The 23,519-nt window shown below is 42.3% G+C and overlaps 1 protein-coding gene across 4 annotated transcripts in view; it reads right to left on the reverse strand.

Moving 5' to 3' along the window:
- The window catches only part of LOC133589238 (homer protein homolog 3), a 100,006-nt gene that overhangs the window by 28,940 nt on the left and 47,547 nt on the right, over positions 1-23,519 (reverse strand). For 3 of the 4 annotated variants that reach the window (XM_061941892.1, XM_061941893.1, XM_072912879.1), the window contains exon 8: positions 2,073-2,206. In XM_061941892.1, coding sequence (XP_061797876.1) covers positions 2,073-2,206 — 134 coding nt within the window. The remainder of the gene's footprint in view (positions 1-2,072; positions 2,207-23,519) is intronic. The other variant, XM_061941894.1, reaches the window with a different exon arrangement.

Raw genomic sequence — 23,519 nt, forward strand, 5'->3', positions numbered from 1 at the left:
TTAATCATAGTAGTATCGACTAGATACGCTCCTGTACTTGGTATCATTACAGTGGATGTCAGGTGTAGATCCACCAATGGCGTTTGTTTACATTTTGACGCCAGTGAGCTGTTTAGCTACTCCTCGTACTTGTAAGAAACACACTTTATTTGTCACCATGGAGGCCAGGATTAGTGATTTAGAAGTAGCTGACGACTGCGGATGGACGTTAGCCGCTAACTAGCTAGCCATGTCTTAAGGCACCTCTTCCTGAGGGCTTTTCAGTGTTATAACTTCACCTTTATCTTTACTTTTTACACCAAAATGCGTCCGTTCTCCCTTTTCTGTCTACACACTGTGTCTGCTTGTAAGTACTCTGTGTGTGTGCACTGCCGAACATGCTCCTCTGCTCGTAAAACCAGCAACGACATGACGTGACGGCGGGGACTGGTACTTTCTGAAGACGGTATAGCGGTACGTACTATACTAATACCGGTATACCGTACAACCCTAGTTTGAATATACGAAAATAAAACAGTATTTCATCAAATTGTTCTATGACATACAACGAGATGGAGTACCACAATTTGAGAATTACTGGTCGAGATATTACGTTTTGGTGTAAATTTTGTTCCACAATCACATTTTTGACCACCTTTCTCATCATGCCTGCAAAACGTTTGCATATATATACACACATCCATATATATATATATACATATACATATTTATATTTACACACACACACACACACACACACACACACACACACACATATATATACACATATATATATATATATATATATATATATACATATGTATATTTACACACACACACACATATATACATATATATATATATATATATACATATGTATATTTACACACACACACACACATATATACATATATATGTATGTTTATATATATATATGTGTTTGTCTATATGTAATATTGTGTGTGTGTGTGTGTATATATATATATATATATATATATATATATATATATATATATATATATTTGATTGGCAACACTAAACTGGCCCTAGTGTGTGAATGTGAGTGTGAATGTTGTCTGTCTATCTGTGTTGGCCCTGTGATGAGGTGGCGACTTGTCCAGGGAGTACCCCGCCTTCCACACTATTGTAGCTCCAGCGCCCCCCACGACCCTGAAGGGAATAAGCGGTAGAAAATGGATGGATGGCTGGATGGATATATGTATATTTACACACAATATTATATGTACACATATATACACATATATATATATATGTGTGTGTATGTTTATATGTAATATTGTTTATATGTAATAATATGTATATATATATATATATATATATATATACATACACACACACACAATATTACATATATACAAATATACAAACATATATACATATATATACATATATATATATATACACAAACACACACAAATAAAAGGAGGAGCGCATTGGGACTACCTTCAGAGCGTGGTGGGAGGCTGTAGCTGAGTGTGCAGCCCCAGACGTTTCTCCTCATGAGCTAAATTGTTTGATTCCTTGCTTCTTGTCTTGTCTAATAGATGTCATCGGTGTTTGAGCCTGACACCATCGCAAGGCGATGTGTTAGCACGCTAGAAAAAGAAGTTCCTCAGTGTTCATTCTTACAATAACAATGTTGCTACAGTTTGGTTATTATACTGGTTACACAACGTAAATGAAGTATTGTTGACGCTTTTTGTACGCATTTTGAAAGTGATTTAGAGGTAGAATTGATTGCTAACATTAGCTGCATTGCTAGCTACCAAGAACGAGCCAAACATTATAAGTTTGAATGCAAAAAAACCCAAAACCTTTTGTCTTCTTGTCTCTCATAAAGATTAGGAACGATAGGCAAAATTCCTTGTTTGTCGGAGGTCACCTTCAATGTTCCCTTTGTGTTTCATAATTGGATTTAAAATGGTTTCTATTTGGCGAGAAAGAATAGAAAGCACCCTTTCACACAGCTTTAAGCATACGACCAAAGAGAAAGTCAACTATTTCTCTTCCCATGAATGAGGACATTTATGGCAATAAGATTGGACTCCCTGATGTGAAATGTGTGTTGGTACCCCTCAGAGAGCATCTTCTTGATTCGCTCCTTCTCAGAGGACAGCGTGATGTCGGCACTTTGACTGCGGAACAGCTTGTCCTCCGGCCCGTTCACACACACCACTGGGGGAGACTGGAGGTCATCGGCGAGGTCCTGAGGAGCACATCAGTAAACGCACTCTCCTCGCAACACACATCTTACAACAACACCCGGACAAAAATGTGCATTAGCTTGGTAGTTATGCTATCGCCTTTGTTTCTGCTCTTCGCTAGAAAATGAACTACACCATAAGGCAGACCTGGGCAAATTAAGGCCCGGGGGCCACATGCAGCCCGTTAAGCTTTTCAATCTGGCCCGCCGGACATTCCCAATTAATTTTTTTATATCTTTAAGATGTAAAGTGTAGCTGACGTTATGATGTGCAGTGATTAGAGATGCGCGGATAGGCAATTATTTCATCCGCAACCGCATCAGAAAGTCGTCAACCATCCGCCATCCACCCGACCTAACATTTGATCAGAACCGCACCCGCCCGCACCCGCCCGTTGTTATATATCTAATATAGACGATGCAAGGCATTAGTGAGGTTATAAAGCTTTTGCCTGTTAAAGAAAGGAGACTGATCCAATGCAGCAGACATTCGCGTGCCACGCTGTCACGACCCAGACGCACACCAGTGCGCAATCATATGGGAGCCGCGCTGAGCGCACCTCCAAGCGCGTCTCGCTGCCGGCGACGGCCGGGTATGGGCCCGACGCTCCAGCGCCATCCATTTTCAGGGCTAGTTGATTCGGCAGGTGGGTTGTTACACACTCCTTAGCGGGTTCCGACTTCCATGGCCACCGTCCTGCTGTCTATATCAACCAGGGTGAGCCCCACCCCTTTCGTGAGCGCACTGCGCGCGGAGTGACCCCTGTTACGCGCCCCCGGCAACAGGGGTGGCGGGCAGGTAAGCTGCGCGGGCAGGTAAGCTGCGCGGGCGGAGCGCGCGGAGTGACCCCTGTTACGAGCCCCCGGCCACGGGGGTGGCGGGCAGGTAAGCTGCTTACCTGCTGCGCGTGACGCCGGCCGCGGCGAAGGCGGACGAGGCGGGGTGTCGGTGGGCGCGGTGGTGACCCTGGACGTGCGTCGGGCCCTTCTCGCGGATCGCCTCAGCTACGGCTCCCGGTGGGGCCCTCTCGGGGGAAGGGGCCTCGGTCCCGGACCCCGGCGAGGCATCCCTTCTCCGCTCCGTAAAAGTGTCCATCTCTTTTTTCTTTTTTTCTTCTGTTGCGGCATATGCAGCAGGTGCCTGCTCGTTTTTCGTATGTGGGTAACAACATTTAACTATGTATATATATTTCCGAATTGGTTTAACTGCCACCCGCCTGAATCTATTTAAAATCTATTTTTTTTTTATTTCAACCGCCCGACCCGACCCGACCCGCGAATAAAATCTAATTCTTTTTAATTTCATCCGCCCGATCCGCGGATAATCCGCGGACTCCGCGGTTGTGCCCGCAAACCGCGCATCTCTAGTATGTATGTATATAAATATTAGGGCTGGGCGATATATCGATATACGCGATATATTGCGGGTTTGTCTCTGTGCGATATAGAAAATGACTATATCGTGATATTGGAGTATACGTTCTCACACAGTTGCTTTTAGCTGCGGGCATTACACTACAGGCTCTCCTCACTCTTTCTTGTGTCTCCTTCTCACAGACAGCAAGCGCACCTTCTTACGCACGTCACATACTGTCACATACGTATACGCCCGCGCGCAGCAGAGAGGTAGCAGCATGGGTAACGTTAGCTGTGATGCTAGTGTAGCCGTGTGAGCGGCAATACGAGAGAAAGAAGGTGCGAATCTGGTAACAAATGAAGGAATAATTATTCCCCCAAAAAACAGCAGGGGGTCCGTCGTCTGGCGGTGGTTTGGCTTCAAGTGGGAATATGTTGAACAGACAACCGTAATTTGTCAAGTGTGGGGCGAAAGCGTTGCTACAAAAAGTAGCATTACTGCTAATATGTAGCATATTTTGAAAAGTCACCCGCTAGAGAATGAACAGTGCTTACTCCGCATGTCAACATCTCCGTTCGGTGCCACACGTCCACACCATCAAAATGCAGAGGCAAACATTTCCAGATCAACACCGTATGAAAAAAATAGTGATTTTTTTTTTTAGTTGTGATTTCCTTCTCTGCATGAAAGTTTTAAAGTAGCATACAGGTAAAAGCCAGTAAATTAGAATATTTTGAAAAACTTGATTTATTACAGTAATTGCATTCAAAAGGTGTAACTTGTACATTATATTTATTCATTGCACACAGACTGATGCATTCAAATGTTTATTTCATTTAATTTTGATGATTTGAAGTGGCAACAAATGAAAATCCAAAATTCCGTGTGTCACAAAATTAGAATATTGTGTAAGGGTTAAATTTTGAAGACACCTGGTGCCACAAACTAATCAGCTGATTAACTCAAAACACCTGCAAAGGGCTTTAAATGGTCTCTCAGTCCAGTTCTGAAGCCTACACAAACATGGGGAAGACTTCAGATTTGACAGCTGTCCAAAAGGCAACCATCGACACATTGCACAAGGAGGGAAAGACACAAAAGGTTATTGCTGAAGAGGCTGGCTGTTCTCAGAGCTCTGTGTCCAAACACATTAATGGAGAGGCAAAGGGAAAGAAAAACTGTGGTCAGAAAAAGTGTACAAGCGATAGGGATCACCGCGCCCTGGTCAAGATTGTGAAAAAAAAACCATTCAAAAATGTGGGGGAGATTCAGAAGGAGTGGACAGCTGCTGGAGTCAGTGCTTCAAGATCCACCACCAAGAGACGCTTGAAAGACATGGGTTTCAACTGCCGCATACCTCGTGTCAAGCCACTGTTGACCAAGAAACAGCGCGAAAAGCGTCTCACCTGGGCTAAGGAAAAAAAGAGCTGGACTGCTGCTGAGTGGTCCAAAGTCATGTTTTCTGACGAAAGCAAATTTTGCATTTCCTTTGGAAATCGAGGTCCCAGAGTCTGGAGGAAGACAGGAGAGGCACAGGATCCACGTTGCCTGAAGTCTAGTGTAAAGTTTCCACCATCAGTGATGGTTTGGGGTGCCATGTCATCTGCTGGTGTCGGTCCACTCTGTTTCCTGAGATCCAGGGTCAACGCAGCCGTCTACCAGCAAGTTTTAGAGCACTTCATGCTTCCTGCTGCTGACCTGCTCTATGGAGATGGAGATTTCAAGTTCCAACAGGACTTGGCGCCTGCACACAGCGCAAAATCTACCCGTGCCTGGTTTACGGACCATGGTATTTCTGTTCTAAATTGGCCCGCCAACTCCCCTGACCTTAGCCCCATAGAAAATCTGTGGGGTATTGTGAAAAGGAAGATGCAGAATGCCAGACCCAAAAACGCAGAAGAGTTGAAGGCCACTATCAGAGCAACCTGGGCTCTCATAACACCTGAGCAGTGCCAGAAACTCATCGACTCCATGCCACGCCGCATTAACGCAGTAATTGAGGCAAAAGGAGCTCCAACCAAGTATTGAGTATTGTACATGCTCATATTTTTCATTTTCATACTTTTCAGTTGGCCAACATTTCTAAAAATCCCTTTTTTCTATTAGCCTTAAGTAATATTCTAATTTTGTGACACACGGAATTTTGGATTTTCATTTGTTGCCACTTCAAATCATCAAAATTAAATGAAATAAACATTTGAATGCATCAGTCTGTGTGCAATGAATAAATATAATGTACAAGTTACACCTTTTGAATGCAATTACTGAAATAAATCAAGTTTTTCAAAATATTCTAATTTACTGGCTTTTACCTGTATATCAATGCAGTATGAAGAAGAATGTTTTAATGTAGACACATAGAATCATCATACTGCTGTGATTATATGCATCAAGTGTTCATTCAAGGCTAAGGCAAAATATCGAGATGTATATCGTGTATCGTGACATGGCCTTAAAATATCGCGATATTAAAAAAAGGCAATATCGCCCAGCCCTAATATATATATATATACTGTATACACACACACACACACACACACACACACACACACACACACACACACACACACACACACACACACACACACACACACACACACACACACACACACACACACAAAGAGAGAGAGAGATAGATAGATAGGCCCCCGGACACATTTTTATCTCTAAATTTGGCCCCCTGAGTCAAAATAATTGCACAGGCCTGCTATATGGACACAAATATTAAGAAACAATTAACTCTTTAGGCATGGGTTAAGGTTGGAACTTCATCTTACCAAGACATTATTTGATCATCGTATGTGCACAGCTTGGTGAGAACTGTTATAGGAAGGCTGTTTTTTCTTCATTATTGTGCACAAAGCACTACCGTATTTTCCGCACCATAAGGCGCCCTGGGTTATAAGCCGCGCCTTCAATGAACGGCATATTTCAAAACTTTGTCCACCTATAAGCCGCCCCGTGTTGCAAGCCGCATCTAACTGCGCTAAAGGAATGTCAAAAAAAACAGTCAGATAGGTCAGTCAAACTTTAATAATATATTAAAAACCAGCGTGATGTGGGCGCGCATGGAGTCGTATATCAACATGGACGGAGCTGCGTGAAAAAAGCCACCCGGCCTCTTCGCGTAAACTTCCCTTAACCACTCGCTCATCTTTTCTTCATCCATCCCTTCGAGTTAGCTTTTATGATGACGCCGGCTGGAAAGGTCTCTTTTGGCAAGGTCTTCCTTTTGAATATCACCATGGGTGGAAGTTTCTGGCCATTAGCATGGCAAGCTAGAACCACAGTGAAGGATGACTTCTCATTCCCTGTGGTGCGAATATTCACCGTACGTGCTCCCGTTGTATCCACAGTGCGGTTCACAGGAATATCAAAAGTCAGTGGAACCTCGTCCATGTTGATAATGTTCTCTGGCCGGATCTTTTTTTCAGCTATCTTGTTTTTACAATATGCACGGAAAGTAGCCAGCTTTTCTTGAAAGTCTTTAGGCAGTTGCTGTGAAATAGTAGTCCGTGTGCGGATGGAGAGATTGCGTCTTTTCATGAACCGGAAACCTGTCGCTTAGTAGGAGCCATTTTGTGGTCTTTACAGATGTAAACACACAAAGGAAATGAAACGTAATATCCGCGTGCTTCTTCTTCTTCTACGCGGGCGGGTGGTTGCTTACAGTAGAAGAAGAAGCGCTTCCTGTTCTATGGGGGCGGGTGCTTACCTTGGCGGTTGCTTGCGTAGAAGAAGAAGCACTTCCTCTTCTACGGGGAAAAAAGATGGCGGCTGTTTACCGTAGTTGCGAGACCGAAACTTTATGAAAATGAATCTTAATATTAATCCATATATAAAGCGCACCGGGTTATAAGCCGCACTGTCAGCTTTTGAGTAAATTTGTGGTTTTTAGGTGCGGCTAATAGTGCGGAAAATACGATACATTCATTTATCTGTGGCAGGCCGCTACAAATAAGATTGGACACGACTTCTTCGTTATGATCGGACTTGTCATTACAACTCCGTACAGTAAGTAGCAATATGCATCCACCCCTCGTCTGCCAGAGAATAAGAAAATATAGGAGGAGGGATCCGTGTTGCCAACTTTGCTATATTTAGCAAGTATTCACAAATATTGTGACTTCAATCTGGCCTGACTTTTGGAGCCGATAACGTGCGGCAGGGGTGTCAGGGGCCGCACGGAGGAAAATCTCTGCACTCTTAAAATCATGGCATTAAAACTAAAAAAATGAAGACAACTTTAGATTGCGCTGCGCTCTGTGCACTGCGCACTCTCTGCGCTGCTGACCCGTCTCCGCTCGGGATGGTGTCCTGCTGGCCCCACTATGGACTGGACTCTTACTATTATGTTGGATCCACTATGGACTGGACTCTCACAATATTATGTCAGACCCACTCGACATCCATTGCTTTCGGTCTCCCCTAGAGGGGGGGGGTTACCCACATATGCGGTCCTCTCCAAGGTTTCTCATAGTCATTCACATCGACGTCCCACTGGGGTGAGTTTTTCCTTGCCCGTATGTGGGCTTTGTACCGAGGATGTCGTTGTGGCTTGTGCAGCCCTTTGAGACACTTGTGATTTAGGGCTATATAAATAAACATTGATTGATTGATTGCCTACTTTGTCTTACTTTGGCCAAAAATAGAACAAACACATTCTGAAAATATTACAATAAAAATATAGAAAAAAATACCGACAGCGGTAAAGTTTAGATCCGTGAATGGATGTTTATAACTGACTACATTTACATACGCATAAAAATTAGTTTTCTTTTGTATTATTTTTTTTTTAATGAATTAAGGAACGTTTAAGACAACCTTTTTCCAAAACACAATATAGAACGTGAGATATAACAGGATAATGCATACATTTATCATTTGTTTTCAAAACGCTTACGAAAAAGTGGGACCCCCAAAAATTTGCCCATTTTTACGACTTGATGGGGGGCCCAGGGACCCCATTTTGAAAATTCCCAGCGCCAACACTGATGGAGTATTGGTGCGCGCAAAACAGCAGCAGGCGGCTGTGGCCTGCTTCTACAAACCCCGTTTCCATATGAGTTGGGAAATTGTGTTAGATGTAAATATAAACGGAATACAATGATTTGCAAATCCTTTTCAACCCATATTCAGTTGAATGCACTACAAAGACAACATATTTGATGTTCAAACTCATAAACTTTATTTTTTTTTTGCAAATAATAATAAACTTACCGTATTTTCCGCACTATAAGGCGCACCGGATTATTAGCCGCACCTTCTATGAATTACATATTTCATAATTTTGTCCACCAATAAGCCGCCCCGGACTAAAAGCCGCGCCTACGCTGCGCTAAAGTGAATGTCAAAAAAACGCTGCGCTAAAGTGAATGTCAAAAAAACAGTCAGATAGTTCAGTCAAACTTTAATAATATATTGAAAACCAGCGTTCTAACAACTCTGTCCCAAAATGTACGCAAATGTGCAATCACAAACATAGTAAAATTCAAAATGGTGTAGAGCAATAAATAGCAACATAATGTTGCTCGAACGTTCATGTCACAACACACAAAATAAACATAGCGCTCACCTTCTGAAGTTATTCTTCATTCGTAAATCCTTCGAATTCTTCGTCTTCGGTGTCCGAATTGAAAAGTTGCGCAAGCGTGGGATCCAAAAATGGCCGGCTCCGCCTCGTCGAAGTCATCGGATTCAGTGTCGCTGTTGTTGTGCAGCAGTTCTGTGAATCCTGCCTTCCGGAAAGCTCGGACCACAGTTGTGACCGAAACTATCTGCCCAGGCATTTACGATCCACTGGCAGATGTTGGCGTATGTCGACCGGCGCTATCTGCCCGTCTTAGTGAAGGTGTGTTCGCCTTCGGAGCTGTGTGAAAAAAGCCACCCGGCCTCTTCGCGTAAACTTCCCTTAACCACTCGCTCATCTTTTCTTCATCCATCCATCCCTTCGAGTTAGCTTTTATGATGACGCCGGCTGGAAAGGTCTCTTTTGGCAAGGTCTTCCTTTTGAATATCACCATGGGTGGAAGTTAGCATGGCAAGCTAGAACCACAGTGAAGGATGACTTCTCATTCTCTGTGGTGCGAATATTCACCGTACGTGCTCCCGTTCCACAGTGCAGTTCACAGGAATATCAGTTGCTGTGAAATACGGTAGTAATCCGTGTGCGGATGGAGAGATTGCGTCTTTTTATGAACCGGATCCTTGTCCTTTGTAGGAGCCATTTTGTGGTCTTTACAGATGTAAACAGGAAATGAAACGTACGGTGATATCCGCGCGTTTTTTCTTCTTCTTCCGGGGGCGGGTGAAGCGCTTCCTGTTCTATGGGGGCGGGTGCTTTCCTTGGCGGTTGCTTGCGTAGAAGAAGAAGCGCTTCCTGTTCTACCGGGAAAAAAGATGGCGGCTGTTTACCGAAGTTGCGAGACCGAAACTTTATGAAAATGAATCGTAATAAAGCGCACCGGGTTATTAGGCGCACTGTCAGCTTTTGAGAAAAATTGTGGTTTTTAGGTGCGCCTTATAGTGCGGAAAATACGGTAGAATTTCATGGCTGCAACACGTGCCAAAGTAGTTGGGAAAGGGCATGTTCACCACTGTGTTACATGGCCTTTCCTTTTAACAACACTCAGTAAACGTTTGGGAACTGAGGAGACACATTTTTGAAGCTTCTCAGGTGGAATTATTTCCCATTCTTGCTTGATGTACAGCTTAAGTTGTTCAACAGTCCGGGGTCTCCGTTGTGGTATTTTAGACTTCATATTTTTCACATTTTCAATAGGAGACAGGTCTGGACTACAGGCAGGCCAGTCTAGTACCCGTACTCTTTTACTATGAAGCCATGTTGATGTAACACGTGGCTTGGCATTGTCTTGCTGAAATAAGCAGGGGCGTCCATGGTAACGTTGCTTGGATGGCAATAAATGTTGCTCCAAAACCTGTATGTACCTTTCAGCATTAATGGTGCCTTCACAGATGTTTAAGTTACCCATGTCTTGGGCACTAATACACCCCCATACCATCACATATGCTGGCTTTTACACTTTGCGCCTATAACGATCCGAATGGTTCTTTTCCTCTTTGGTCCGGAGGACACGACGTCCACAGTTTCCAAAAACAATTTGAAATGTGGACTCGTCAGACCACAGAACACTTTCACACTTTGTATCAGTCCATCTTAGATGAGCTCAGGCCCAGCGAAGCCGACGGCGTTTCTGGGTGTTGTTGATAAACGGTTTTCGCCTTGCATAGGAGAGTTTTAACTTGCACTTACAGATGTAGCGACCGACTGTAGTTACTGACAGTGGGTTTCTGAAGTGTTCCTGAGCCCATGTGGAGATATCCTTTACACACTGATGTCGCTTGTTGATGCAGTACCGCCTGAGGGATCGAAGGTCACGGGCTTAGCTGCTTACATGCAGTGATTTCTCCAGATTCTCTGAACCCTTTGATGATATTATGGACCGTAAATGGTGAAATCCCTAAATTCCTTGCAATAGCTGGTTGAGAAAGGTTTTTCTTAAACTGTTCAACAATTTGCTCACGCATTTGTTGACAAAGTGGTGACCCTCGCCCCATCCTTGTTTGTGAATGACTGAGCATTTCATGGAATCTACCTTTATACCCAATCATGGCACCCACCTGTTCCCAATTAGCCTGTTCACCTGTGGGATGTTCCAAATAAGTGTTTGATGAGCATTCCTCAACTTTATCAGTATTTATTGCCACCTTTCCCAACTTCTTTGTCACATGTTGCTGGCATCAAATTCTAAAGTTAATGATTATTTGCACAAAAAAAAATGTTTATCAGTTTGAACATCAAATATGTTGTCTTTGTAGCATATTCAACTGAATATGGGTTGAAAATGATTTGCAAATCATTGTATTCCGTTTATATTTACATCTAACACAATTTCCCAACTCATTTGGAAACGGGGTTTGTAATACTAATCAAATATCATCCCAGGGGCCTTGGATAATTCATTCGTGGGCCTTGACTTGGACACCCCTGACGCACAGGTATCTAATTCCCCCTAAAAGACACCCCCCTAAATGTTGTGGAATCCTCTGTTAGAATGTAATCTGTTAGAGCGGCGAACAACAATTTCCTTTTATTGCAAATATCTTCATGTCTGAATCCATGTTGCATTATTAGAAGTGTGAATCCTGAGGGTGTTTGTATTTTTTGTTTCTAATGTCAGTCATCAGGGAAAAAAACTCACCTGTGAGAACTTGAAGGGAAATCCGTTAGGTTATAAAAAAAAAGAAGACAAAGAACCTCGTCAGCACAACAAATGATCATCACTCTATCCTGCATAGCTGGTCAACACTGTTTAAAACAGAAGTGTGGGATGATTGGTTGTAACTAGAGATGTCCGATAATGTTTTTTTTTGCTGATATCCGATATTCCGATATTGTCCAACTCTTAATTACCGATTGAGGAGGGTGGGTTTGGTGGTAGCGGGGGTGTATATTGTAGTGTCCCGGAAGAGTTAGTGCTGCAAGGTGTTCTGGGTATTTGTTCTGTTGTGTTTATGTTGTGTTACGGTGCGGATGTTCTCCCGAAATGTGTTTGTCATTCTTGTTTAGTGTGGGTTCACAGTGTGGCGCATATTTGTAACAGTGTTAAAGTTGTTTATACGGCCACCCTCAGTGTGACCTGTATGGCTGTTGACTAAGTATGCATGGCATTCCCTTAGGTATGTGTAAAAGCCGTTTATATTACGTGACTGGGCCGGCACGCTGTTTGCATGGAGGCAAAGTGGACGTGACGACAAGTTGTAGAGGACACTAAAGGCAGTGCCTTTAAGGCACGCCCCCAATATTGTTGTCCCGATGGAAATCGGGAGAATGGTAGCCCCGGGAGATTTTCGGGAGGGGCACTGAAATTTGTGAATCTCTCGGGAAAATCGGGAGGTTGAAACCGATACCGATAATTTACGATATTACACGCTAAAGCATTTATCGGCCGATAATATCGGCAGGCCGATATTATCGGACATCTCTAGTTGTAACTGACTGTGTTCTATTCGAATACTTTGAGGCAACGTGTTCCATGCACTTTTTGTCATAAGCACTTTTTGGCATCCAAAAATAATGTTGCGCCATGCAGTCCTGTTTAAATAGCGAGGTTATTTTGTAGAGAAATGTAACTAGTTATTGTGACTAATATTTGAGAAGCACTGTGCTATTGAATAGAGACAAGTCAAACACTGGCACCAGGCGAAAAACGGCTTCTCTGCGGGAAGTTTGTCCCTTTAGACCGCCCCCAAGCTCTGGGATTGGCTTTCTAACAAAATCAGTTTTTGCTTTGAAAATCTGTTTTTACCTTGAAAATCAGTTTTTACATTGAAAATCAGTTTTTGCCATGAAAAATCAGTTTTTGCCTTGAAAAATCAGTTTTTACATTGAAAAATCAGTTTTTACCTTGAAAATCAGTTTTTACATTGAAAATCAGTTTTTGCCTTGAAAATCAGTTTTTGCCTTGAAAATCAGTTTTTACATTGAGAATCAGTTTTTTCCTTGAAAAATCAGTTTTTACCTTGAAAAATCAGTTTTTGCCTTGAAAAATCAGTTTTTGCCTTGAAAAATCAGTTTTTGCCTTGAAAAATCAGTTTTTACCTTGAAAATCAGTTTTTACCTTGAAAATCAGTTTTTGCCTTGAAAAATCAGTTTTTACCTTGAAAATCAGTTTTTACCTTGAAAATCAGTTTTTACATTGAAAATCAGTTTTTGCCTTGAAAATCAGTTTCTGCCTTGAAAAATCAGTTTTTACATTGAAAAATCAGTTTTTACCTTGAAAATCAGTTTTTACCTTGAAAATCAGTTTTTACATTGAAAATCAGTTTTTGCCTTGAAAATCAGTTTTTGCCTTGAAAATCAGTTTTTACATTGAGAATCAGTTTTTTCCTTGAAAAATCAGTTTTTACCTTGAAAAATCAGTTTTTGCCTTGAAAAATCAGTTTTTACATTGAAAAATCAGTTTTTACCTTGAAAATCAGTTTTTACCTTGAAAATCAGTTTTTACATTGAAAATCAGTTTTTGCCTTGAAAAATCAGTTTTTGCCTTGAAAAATCAGTTTTTACATTGAAAAATCAGTTTTTACCTTGAAAATCAGTTTTTACCTTGAAAATCAGTTTTTGCCTTGAAAATCAGTTTTTGCCTTGAAAATCAGTTTTTGCCTTGAAAATCAGTTTTTGCCTTGAAAATCAGTTTTTACATTGAGAATCAGTTTTTTCCTTGAAAAATCAGTTTTTACCTTGAAAATCAGTTTTTACATTGAAAATCAGTTTTGCCTTGAAAATCAGTTTTTGCCTTGAAAATCAGTTTTTGCCTGACATAAAAAAAATCCAAACAAGGAGTCGAGGGCGTTACGTAAAGCTAGTTATGTTGGTATAAAATTTAAACATTAAATAATGCAGTTTTTAAAAATGAAGTTATTTTTTGGAATTTGGTTTATTTTGTCATTTGTACAAAAAAAATAAATTATTGAACAATCGTTACAAATATCAATAATATCGATATCGGCTCGTATCGATATTTCAGGTCTCTTCTATGTTTATTTTTCCAAATAGACGATCTGTGCTTTAATTATTAGGGCGTTTTTTCTTTTATACGTTTGGACGCCTTTTCGAGGCCCTCGGCTTGCACGGAAAGTCTTCATATTTTGCAGGCGCGTTTGGTATGGCGAATATTTCATATTTTTGTGATCCCTAAAATGAAATTTCAAAGTTGGCTCTCTAGCGCCACCTTCAAAATGATTAACAAAAAAAAAAAAAAAAAAAAGAGTGCCTCCTACCAGTTTCACTTATCGACACGGAAATTGCAGGAGACGTCAATCATGATGGGACGCACATGAAAGTCTGAAGAACTCATATTCAAAAACAGACAGGAAGTTGGCCATCTTGGTTTCCGTCTGCCATTTTTCGTCGAAAAAAAGGGGTCGTACTTTAGCAAACTCCTCCTAGGGACTGTTGCCAAATGAGTTGCGGTTAAAATTGCAGATACTACACATATAGGAGATGAGAAATTGCGAGCAGATTTTTCCTATGACAACATGTGGGTGTGGCGCGGCGCCAAACTGTGCTACAATGGTTTTTGGCCATTTTTAGGCAAAAAAAAGGGGTTGCACTTTAAGGATCTCCTCCTAGGGACTGTTGCCAAATGAGTCGCGGTAAATATCGCAGATACTACACATATAGGTGATGATAAATGGCAACCAAATTTTTCTTGTGACATAACATGTGGGCGTGGCACGGCACCAAACTTTGCGCCGATGGCTTTTGGTCATTTTTCGGCAAAAAAAGGGGTCGTACTTTAGCAAACTCCTCCTAGGGACTGTTGCCAAATGAGTCGCGGTTAAAATCGCAGATACTACACATGGAGGTGATGATAAATTGCAACCACATTTTTCCTATGATATAACATGTGGGCGTGGCACGGCACCAAACTTTGCTCCGATGGTTTTTGGTCAATTTTCGGCAAAAAAAGGGGTCGTACTTTAGAAAACTCCTCCTAGGGATTGTTGCCAAATGAGTCGCGGTAAATATCGCAGATACTACACATGTAGGTGATGATAAATGGCGACCAATTTTTTCCTATGACATCAAATGAGGACATGGCACGGCGCCAAACTTTGCTCCGATGGTTTTTGGTCATTTTTTGGGAAAAAGAAGGGGTCGTAATTTAGCAAACTCCTCCTAGGGACTGTTGCCAAATGAGTCGCAGTCAAACTTGCAGATACCACACATATAGGAGACGATAAATTGCAGCCAAATTTTTCCTATGACATAACATGTGGGCGTGGCACGGCGCCAAACTTTGCTCCGAGGGTTTTTGGTCATTTTTCGGCAAAAAAAGGGGTCGTACTTTAGCAGACACCTCCTAGGGACTGTTGCCAAATGAGTTGTGGTTAAAATCACTGATACTACACATATAGACGATGATAAATTGCAACCAAATTTTTCCTATGACATAACATGTGGGCGTGGCCCGGTGCCAAACTTTGCTCCGATGGTTTTTGGCCATTTTTCGGCAAAAAAAGGGGTTGCACTTTAACAAACACCTCCTAGGGACTGTTGTCAAATGAGTTGTGGTTAAAATCACTGATACTACACATATAGGCGACGATAAATTGCAACCACATTTTTCCTATGATATAACATGTGGGCGTGGCACGGCGCCAAACTTTGCTCCGATGGTTTTTGGCCATTTTTCGGCAAAAAAAGGGGTCGTACTTTAGCAAACTCCTCCTAGGGACTGTTGCCAAATGAGTCACGGTTAAAATCACTGATACCACACATACAGGCGACAATAAATTGCAACCACATTTTTCCTATGATATAACATGTGGGCGTGGCACGGCGCCAAACTTTGCTCCGATGGTTTTTGATCATTTTTCGGCAAAAAAAGGGGTCGTACTTTAACAAACTCCTCCTAGGGACTGTTGCCAAATGAGTTGTGGTTAAAATCACTGATACTACACATATAGGTGATGATAAATGGCAACCAAAATAACATGTGGGCGTGGCACGGCGCCAAACTTTGCTCTGATGGTTTTTGATAATTTTTCGCCAAATAAAAGGGGTCATACTTTAGCAAACTCCTCCTAGGGACTGTTGCCAAATGAGTCGCGGTAAATAGCACAGATACTACACATATAGGTGATGATAAATGGAGACCAAATTTTTCCTGTGACATAACATGTGGGCGTGGCACGGCACCAAACTTTGCTTCAAAGGTTTTTGGACATTTTTTGGCAAAAAAAGGGGTCGTACTTTAGCAAACTCCTCCTAGGGACTGTTGCCAAATGAGTTGTGGTTAAAATCCCTAATACTACACATATAGGCAACGATAAATTGCAACCACATTTTTCCTATGATATAACATGTGGGCGTGGCACAGCGCCAAACTTTGCTCCGATGGTTTTTGGTCATTTTTCGGCAAAAAAAGTGGTCGTACTTTAGCAAACTCCTCCTAGGGACTGTTGCCAAATGAGTCGCGGTTAAAATTGCAGACACTACACATATAGGCGACAATAAATTGCAACCAAATTTTTCCTATGACAAAACATGTGGGCCTGGCCCGGCGCCAAACTTTGCTCCGATGGTTTTTGGCCATTTTTCGGCAAAAAAAGAAGTCGTACTTTAACTACTCCTAGGGACTGTTGCCAAATGAGTCGCGGTTAAAATCGCAGATACTACACATATAGGTGATGATAAATGGCAACCACATTTTTCCTATGACACAACATGTGGGCGTGGAACGGCGCCAAACTTTGCTCCGATGGTTTTTGGTCAATTTTCGGCAAAAAAAAGGGGTCGTACTTTAGCAAACTCCTCATAGGGACGGTTGCCAAATGAGTCGTGGTTAAAATCGCAGATACTACACATATAGGTGATGATAAATGGCGACCCAATTTTTCCTATGACATAACATGTGGGCGTGGAACGGCGCCAAACTTTGCTCCGATGGTTTTTGGTCATTTTTTGGGAAAAAGAAGGGGTCGTAATTTAGCAAACTCCTCCTAGGGACTGTTGCCAAATGAGTCGCAGTCAAAATTGCAGATACCACACATATAGGAGACGATAAATTGCGGCCAAATTTTTCCTATGACATAACAAGTGGCCGTGGCACGGCGCCAAACTCTGCTCCGAGGGTTTTTGGTCATTTTTCGGCAAAAAAAGGGGTCGTACTTTAGCAAACACCTCCTAGGGACTGTTGCCAAATGAGTTGTGGTTAAAATCACTGATACTACACATATAGACGATGATAAATTGCAACCAAATGTTTCCTATGACATAACATGTGGGCGTGGCCCGGTGCCAAACTTTGCTCCGATGGTTTTTGGCCATTTTTCGGCAAAAAAAGGGGTTGCACTTTAACAAACACCTCCTAGGGACTGTTGTCAAATGAGTTGTGGTTAAAATCACTGATACTATACATATAGGCGACGATAAATTGCAACCACATTTTTCCTATAATATAACATGTGGGCGTGGCACAGCGCCAAACTTTGCTCCGATGGTTTTTGGTCATTTTTCGGCAAAAAAAGTGGTCGTACTTTAGCAAACTCCTCCTAGGGACTGTTGCCAAATGAGTCGCGGTTAAAATTGCAGACACTACACATATAGGCGACAATAAATTGCAACCAAATTTTTCCTATGACAAAAAATGTAGGCCTGGCCCGGCGCCAAACTTTGCTCCGATGGTTTTTGGCCATTTTTCGGCAAAAAAAGAAGTCGTACTTTAACAAACTACTCCTAGGGACTGTTGCCAAATGAGTCGCAGTTAAAATCGCATATACTACACATATAGGTGATGATAAATGGCAACCACATTTTTCCTATGATATAACATGTGGGCGTGGAACGGTGCCAAACTTTGCTCCGATGGTTTTTGGTCAATTTTCGGCAAAAAAAGGGGTCGTACTTTAACGAACTACTCTTAGGGACTTTTGCCAAATGAGTCGCGGTTAAAATCGCAGATACTACACATATAGGTGATGATAAATGGCGACCCAATTTTTCCTATGACATGACAAGTGGGCGTGGCACGGCGCCAAACTTTGCTCCGATGGTTTTTGGTCATTTTTCTGCAAAAAAAAGGGGTTGTACTTTAACGAACTCCTCCTAGGGACTGTTGCCAAATGAGTTGTGGTTAAAATCACTGATACTATACATATAGGCGACGATAAATTGCAACCACATTTTTCCTATGATATAACATGTGGGCGTGGCACTGCGCCAAACTTTGCTCCGATGGTTTTTGGTAATTTTTCGGCAAAAAAAGTGGTCGTACTTTAGCAAACTCCTCCTAGGGACTGTTGCCAAATGAGTCGCGGTTAAAATTGCAGACACTACACATATAGGCGACAATAAATTGCAACCAAATTTTTCCTATGACAAAAAATGTAGGCCTGGCCCGGCGCCAAACTTTGCTCCGATGGTTTTTGGCCATTTTTCGGCAAAAAAAGAAGTCGTACTTTAACAAACTACTCCTAGGGACTGTTGCCAAATGAGTCGCAGTTAAAATCGCATATACTACACATATAGGTGATGATAAATGGCAACCACATTTTTCCTATGATATAACATGTGGGCGTGGAACGGTGCCAAACTTTGCTCCGATGGTTTTTGGTCAATTTTCGGCAAAAAAAGGGGTCGTACTTTAACGAACTACTCTTAGGGACTTTTGCCAAATGAGTCGCGGTTAAAATCGCAGATACTACACATATAGGTGATGATAAATGGCGACCCAATTTTTCCTATGACATGACAAGTGGGCGTGGCACGGCGCCAAACTTTGCTCCGATGGTTTTTGGTCATTTTTCTGCAAAAAAAAGGGGTTGTACTTTAACGAACTCCTCCTAGGGACTGTTGCCAAATGAGTTGTGGTTAAAATCACTGATACTATACATATAGGCGACGATAAATTGCAACCACATTTTTCCTATGATATAACATGTGGGCGTGGCACTGCGCCAAACTTTGCTCCGATGGTTTTTGGTAATTTTTCGGCAAAAAAAGTGGTCGTACTTTAGCAAACTCCTCCTAGGGACTGTTGCCAAATGAGTCGCGGTTAAAATTGCAGACACTACACATATAGGCGACAATAAATTGCAACCAAATTTTTCCTATGACAAAACATGTGGGCCTGGCCCGGCGCCAAACTTTGCTCCGATGGTTTTTGGCCATTTTTCGGCAAAAAAAGAAGTCGTACTTTAACAAACTACTCCTAGGGACTGTTGCCAAATGAGTCGCGGTTAAAATCGCAGATACTACACATATAGGTGATGATAAATGGCAACCACATTTTTCCTATGACACAACATGTGGGCGTGGAACGGCGCCAAACTTTGCTCCGATGGTTTTTGGTCAATTTTCGGCAAAAAAAAGGGGTCGTACTTTAGCAAACTCCTCATAGGGACGGTTGCCAAATGAGTCGTGGTTAAAATCGCAGATACTACACATATAGGTGATGATAAATGGCGACCCAATTTTTCCTATGACATAACATGTGGGCGTGGAACGGCGCCAAACTTTGCTCCGATGGTTTTTGGTCATTTTTTGGGAAAAAGAAGGGGTCGTAATTTAGCAAACTCCTCCTAGGGACTGTTGCCAAATGAGTCGCAGTCAAAATTGCAGATACCACACATATAGGAGACGATAAATTGCGGCCAAATTTTTCCTATGACATAACAAGTGGGCGTGGCACGGCGCCAAACTCTGCTCCGAGGGTTTTTGGTCATTTTTCGGCAAAAAAAGGGGTCGTACTTTAGCAAACACCTCCTAGGGACTGTTGCCAAATGAGTTGTGGTTAAAATCACTGATACTACACATATAGACGATGATAAATTGCAACCAAATTTTTCCTATGACATAACATGTGGGCGTGGCCCGGTGCCAAACTTTGCTCCGATGGTTTTTGGCCATTTTCCGGCAAAAAAAGGGGTTGCACTTTAACAAACACCTCCTAGGGACTGTTGTCAAATGAGTTGTGGTTAAAATCACTGATACTATACATATAGGCGACGATAAATTGCAACCACATTTTTCCTATGATATAACATGTGGGCGTGGCACAGCGCCAAACTTTGCTCCGATGGTTTTTGGTCATTTTTCGGCAAAAAAAGTGGTCGTACTTTAGCAAACTCCTCCTAGGGACTGTTGCCAAATGAGTCGCGGTTAAAATTGCAGACACTACACATATAGGCGACAATAAATTGCAACCAAATTTTTCCTATGACAAAAAATGTAGGCCTGGCCCGGCGCCAAACTTTGCTCCGATGGTTTTTGGCCATTTTTCGGCAAAAAAAGAAGTCGTACTTTAACAAACTACTCCTAGGGACTGTTGCCAAATGAGTCGCGGTTAAAATCGCAGATACTACACATATAGGTGATGATAAATGGCGACCCAATTTTTCCTATGACATAACATGTGGGCGTGGAACGTCGCCAAACTTTGCTCCGATGGTTTTTGGTAAATTTTTGGCAAAAAAAGGGGTCGTACTTAAGCAAACTCCTCCTAGGGACTGTTGCCAAATGAGTCGCAGTCAAAATTGCAGATACCACATATATCGGAGACGATAAATTGCGGCCAAATTTTTCCTATGACATAACAAGTGGGCGTGGCACGGCGCCAAACTTTGCTCCGATGGTTTTTGGCCATTTTTCGGCAAAAAAAGGGGTTGCACTTTAACAAACACCTCCTAGGGACTGTTGTCAAATGAGTTGTGGTTAAAATCACTGATACTACACATATAGGCGACGATAAATTGCAACCACATTTTTCCTATGACATAACATGTGGGCGTGGCCCGGTGCCAAACTTTGCGCCGATGGTTTTTGGTCATTTTTCGGCAAAAAAAGGGGTCGTACTTTAGCAAACTCCTCCTAGGGACTGTTGCCAAATGAGTCGCGGTTAAAATTGCAGACACTACACATATAGGCGACAATAAATTGCAACCAAATTTTTCCTATGACAAAACATGTGGGCCTGGCCCGGCGCCAAACTTTGCTCCGATGGTTTTTGGCCATTTTTCGGCAAAAAAAGAAGTCGTACTTTAACAAACTACTCCTAGGGACTGTTGCCAAATGAGTCGCGGTTAAAGTCGCAGATACTACACATATAGGTGATGATTAATGGCAACCACATTTTTCCTATGACATAACAAGTGGGCGTGGCACGGCGCCAAACTTTGCTCCGATGGTTTTTGGTCATTTTTCTGCAAAAAAAAGGGGTCGTACTTTAACGAACTCCTCCTAGGGACTGTTGCCAAATGAGTTGTGGTTAAAATCACTGATACTATACATATAGGCGACGATAAATTGCAACCACATTTTTCCTATGATATAACATGTGGGCGTGGCACGGCGCCAAACTTTGCTCCGATGGTTTTTGGTCATTTTTCGGCAAAAAAAGTGGTCGTACTTTAGCAAACTCCTCCTAGGGACTGTTGCCTAATGAGTCGCGGTTAAAATTGCAGACACTACACATATAGGCGACAATAAATTGCAACCAAATTTTTCCTATGACAAAACATGTGGGCCTGGCCCGGCGCCAAACTTTGCTCCGATGGTTTTTGGCCATTTTTCGGCAAAAAAAGAAGTCGTACTTTAACAAACTACTCCTAGGGACTGTTGCCAAATGAGTCGCGGTTAAAATCGCAGATACTACACATATAGGTGATGATAAATGGCAACCACATTTTTCCTATGACACAACATGTGGGCGTGGAACGGCGCCAAACTTTGCTCCGATGGTTTTTGGTCAATTTTCGGCAAAAAAAAGGGGTCGTACTTTAGCAAACTCCTCATAGGGACGGTTGCCAAATGAGTCGTGGTTAAAATCGCAGATACTACACATATAGGTGATGATAAATGGCGACCCAATTTTTCCTATGACATAACATGTGGGCGTGGAACGGCGCCAAACTTTGCTCCGATGGTTTTTGGTCATTTTTTGGGAAAAAGAAGGGGTCGTAATTTAGCAAACTCCTCCTAGGGACTGTTGCCAAATGAGTCGCAGTCAAAATTGCAGATACCACACATATAGGAGACGATAAATTGCGGCCAAATTTTTCCTATGACATAACAAGTGGGCGTGGCACGGCGCCAAACTCTGCTCCGAGGGTTTTTGGTCATTTTTCGGCAAAAAAAGGGGTCGTACTTTAGCAAACACCTCCTAGGGACTGTTGCCAAATGAGTTGTGGTTAAAATCACTGATACTACACATATAGACGATGATAAATTGCAACCAAATTTTTCCTATGACATAACATGTGGGCGTGGCCCGGTGCCAAACTTTGCTCCGATGGTTTTTGGCCATTTTCCGGCAAAAAAAGGGGTTGCACTTTAACAAACACCTCCTAGGGACTGTTGTCAAATGAGTTGTGGTTAAAATCACTGATACTATACATATAGGCGACGATAAATTGCAACCACATTTTTCCTATGATATAACATGTGGGCGTGGCACAGCGCCAAACTTTGCTCCGATGGTTTTTGGTCATTTTTCGGCAAAAAAAGTGGTCGTACTTTAGCAAACTCCTCCTAGGGACTGTTGCCAAATGAGTCGCGGTTAAAATTGCAGACACTACACATATAGGCGACAATAAATTGCAACCAAATTTTTCCTATGACAAAAAATGTAGGCCTGGCCCGGCGCCAAACTTTGCTCCGATGGTTTTTGGCCATTTTTCGGCAAAAAAAGAAGTCGTACTTTAACAAACTACTCCTAGGGACTGTTGCCAAATGAGTCGCGGTTAAAATCGCAGATACTACACATATAGGTGATGATAAATGGCGACCCAATTTTTCCTATGACATAACATGTGGGCGTGGAACGTCGCCAAACTTTGCTCCGATGGTTTTTGGTAAATTTTTGGCAAAAAAAGGGGTCGTACTTAAGCAAACTCCTCCTAGGGACTGTTGCCAAATGAGTCGCAGTCAAAATTGCAGATACCACATATATCGGAGACGATAAATTGCGGCCAAATTTTTCCTATGACATAACAAGTGGGCGTGGCACGGCGCCAAACTTTGCTCCGATGGTTTTTGGCCATTTTTCGGCAAAAAAAGGGGTTGCACTTTAACAAACACCTCCTAGGGACTGTTGTCAAATGAGTTGTGGTTAAAATCACTGATACTACACATATAGGCGACGATAAATTGCAACCACATTTTTCCTATGACATAACATGTGGGCGTGGCCCGGTGCCAAACTTTGCGCCGATGGTTTTTGGTCATTTTTCGGCAAAAAAAGGGGTCGTACTTTAGCAAACTCCTCCTAGGGACTGTTGCCAAATGAGTCGCGGTTAAAATTGCAGACACTACACATATAGGCGACAATAAATTGCAACCAAATTTTTCCTATGACAAAACATGTGGGCCTGGCCCGGCGCCAAACTTTGCTCCGATGGTTTTTGGCCATTTTTCGGCAAAAAAAGAAGTCGTAC

Source organism: Nerophis lumbriciformis, linkage group LG03 (assembly GCF_033978685.3).
Source record: "Nerophis lumbriciformis linkage group LG03, RoL_Nlum_v2.1, whole genome shotgun sequence".
NCBI lineage: Eukaryota > Metazoa > Chordata > Actinopteri > Syngnathiformes > Syngnathidae > Nerophis > Nerophis lumbriciformis.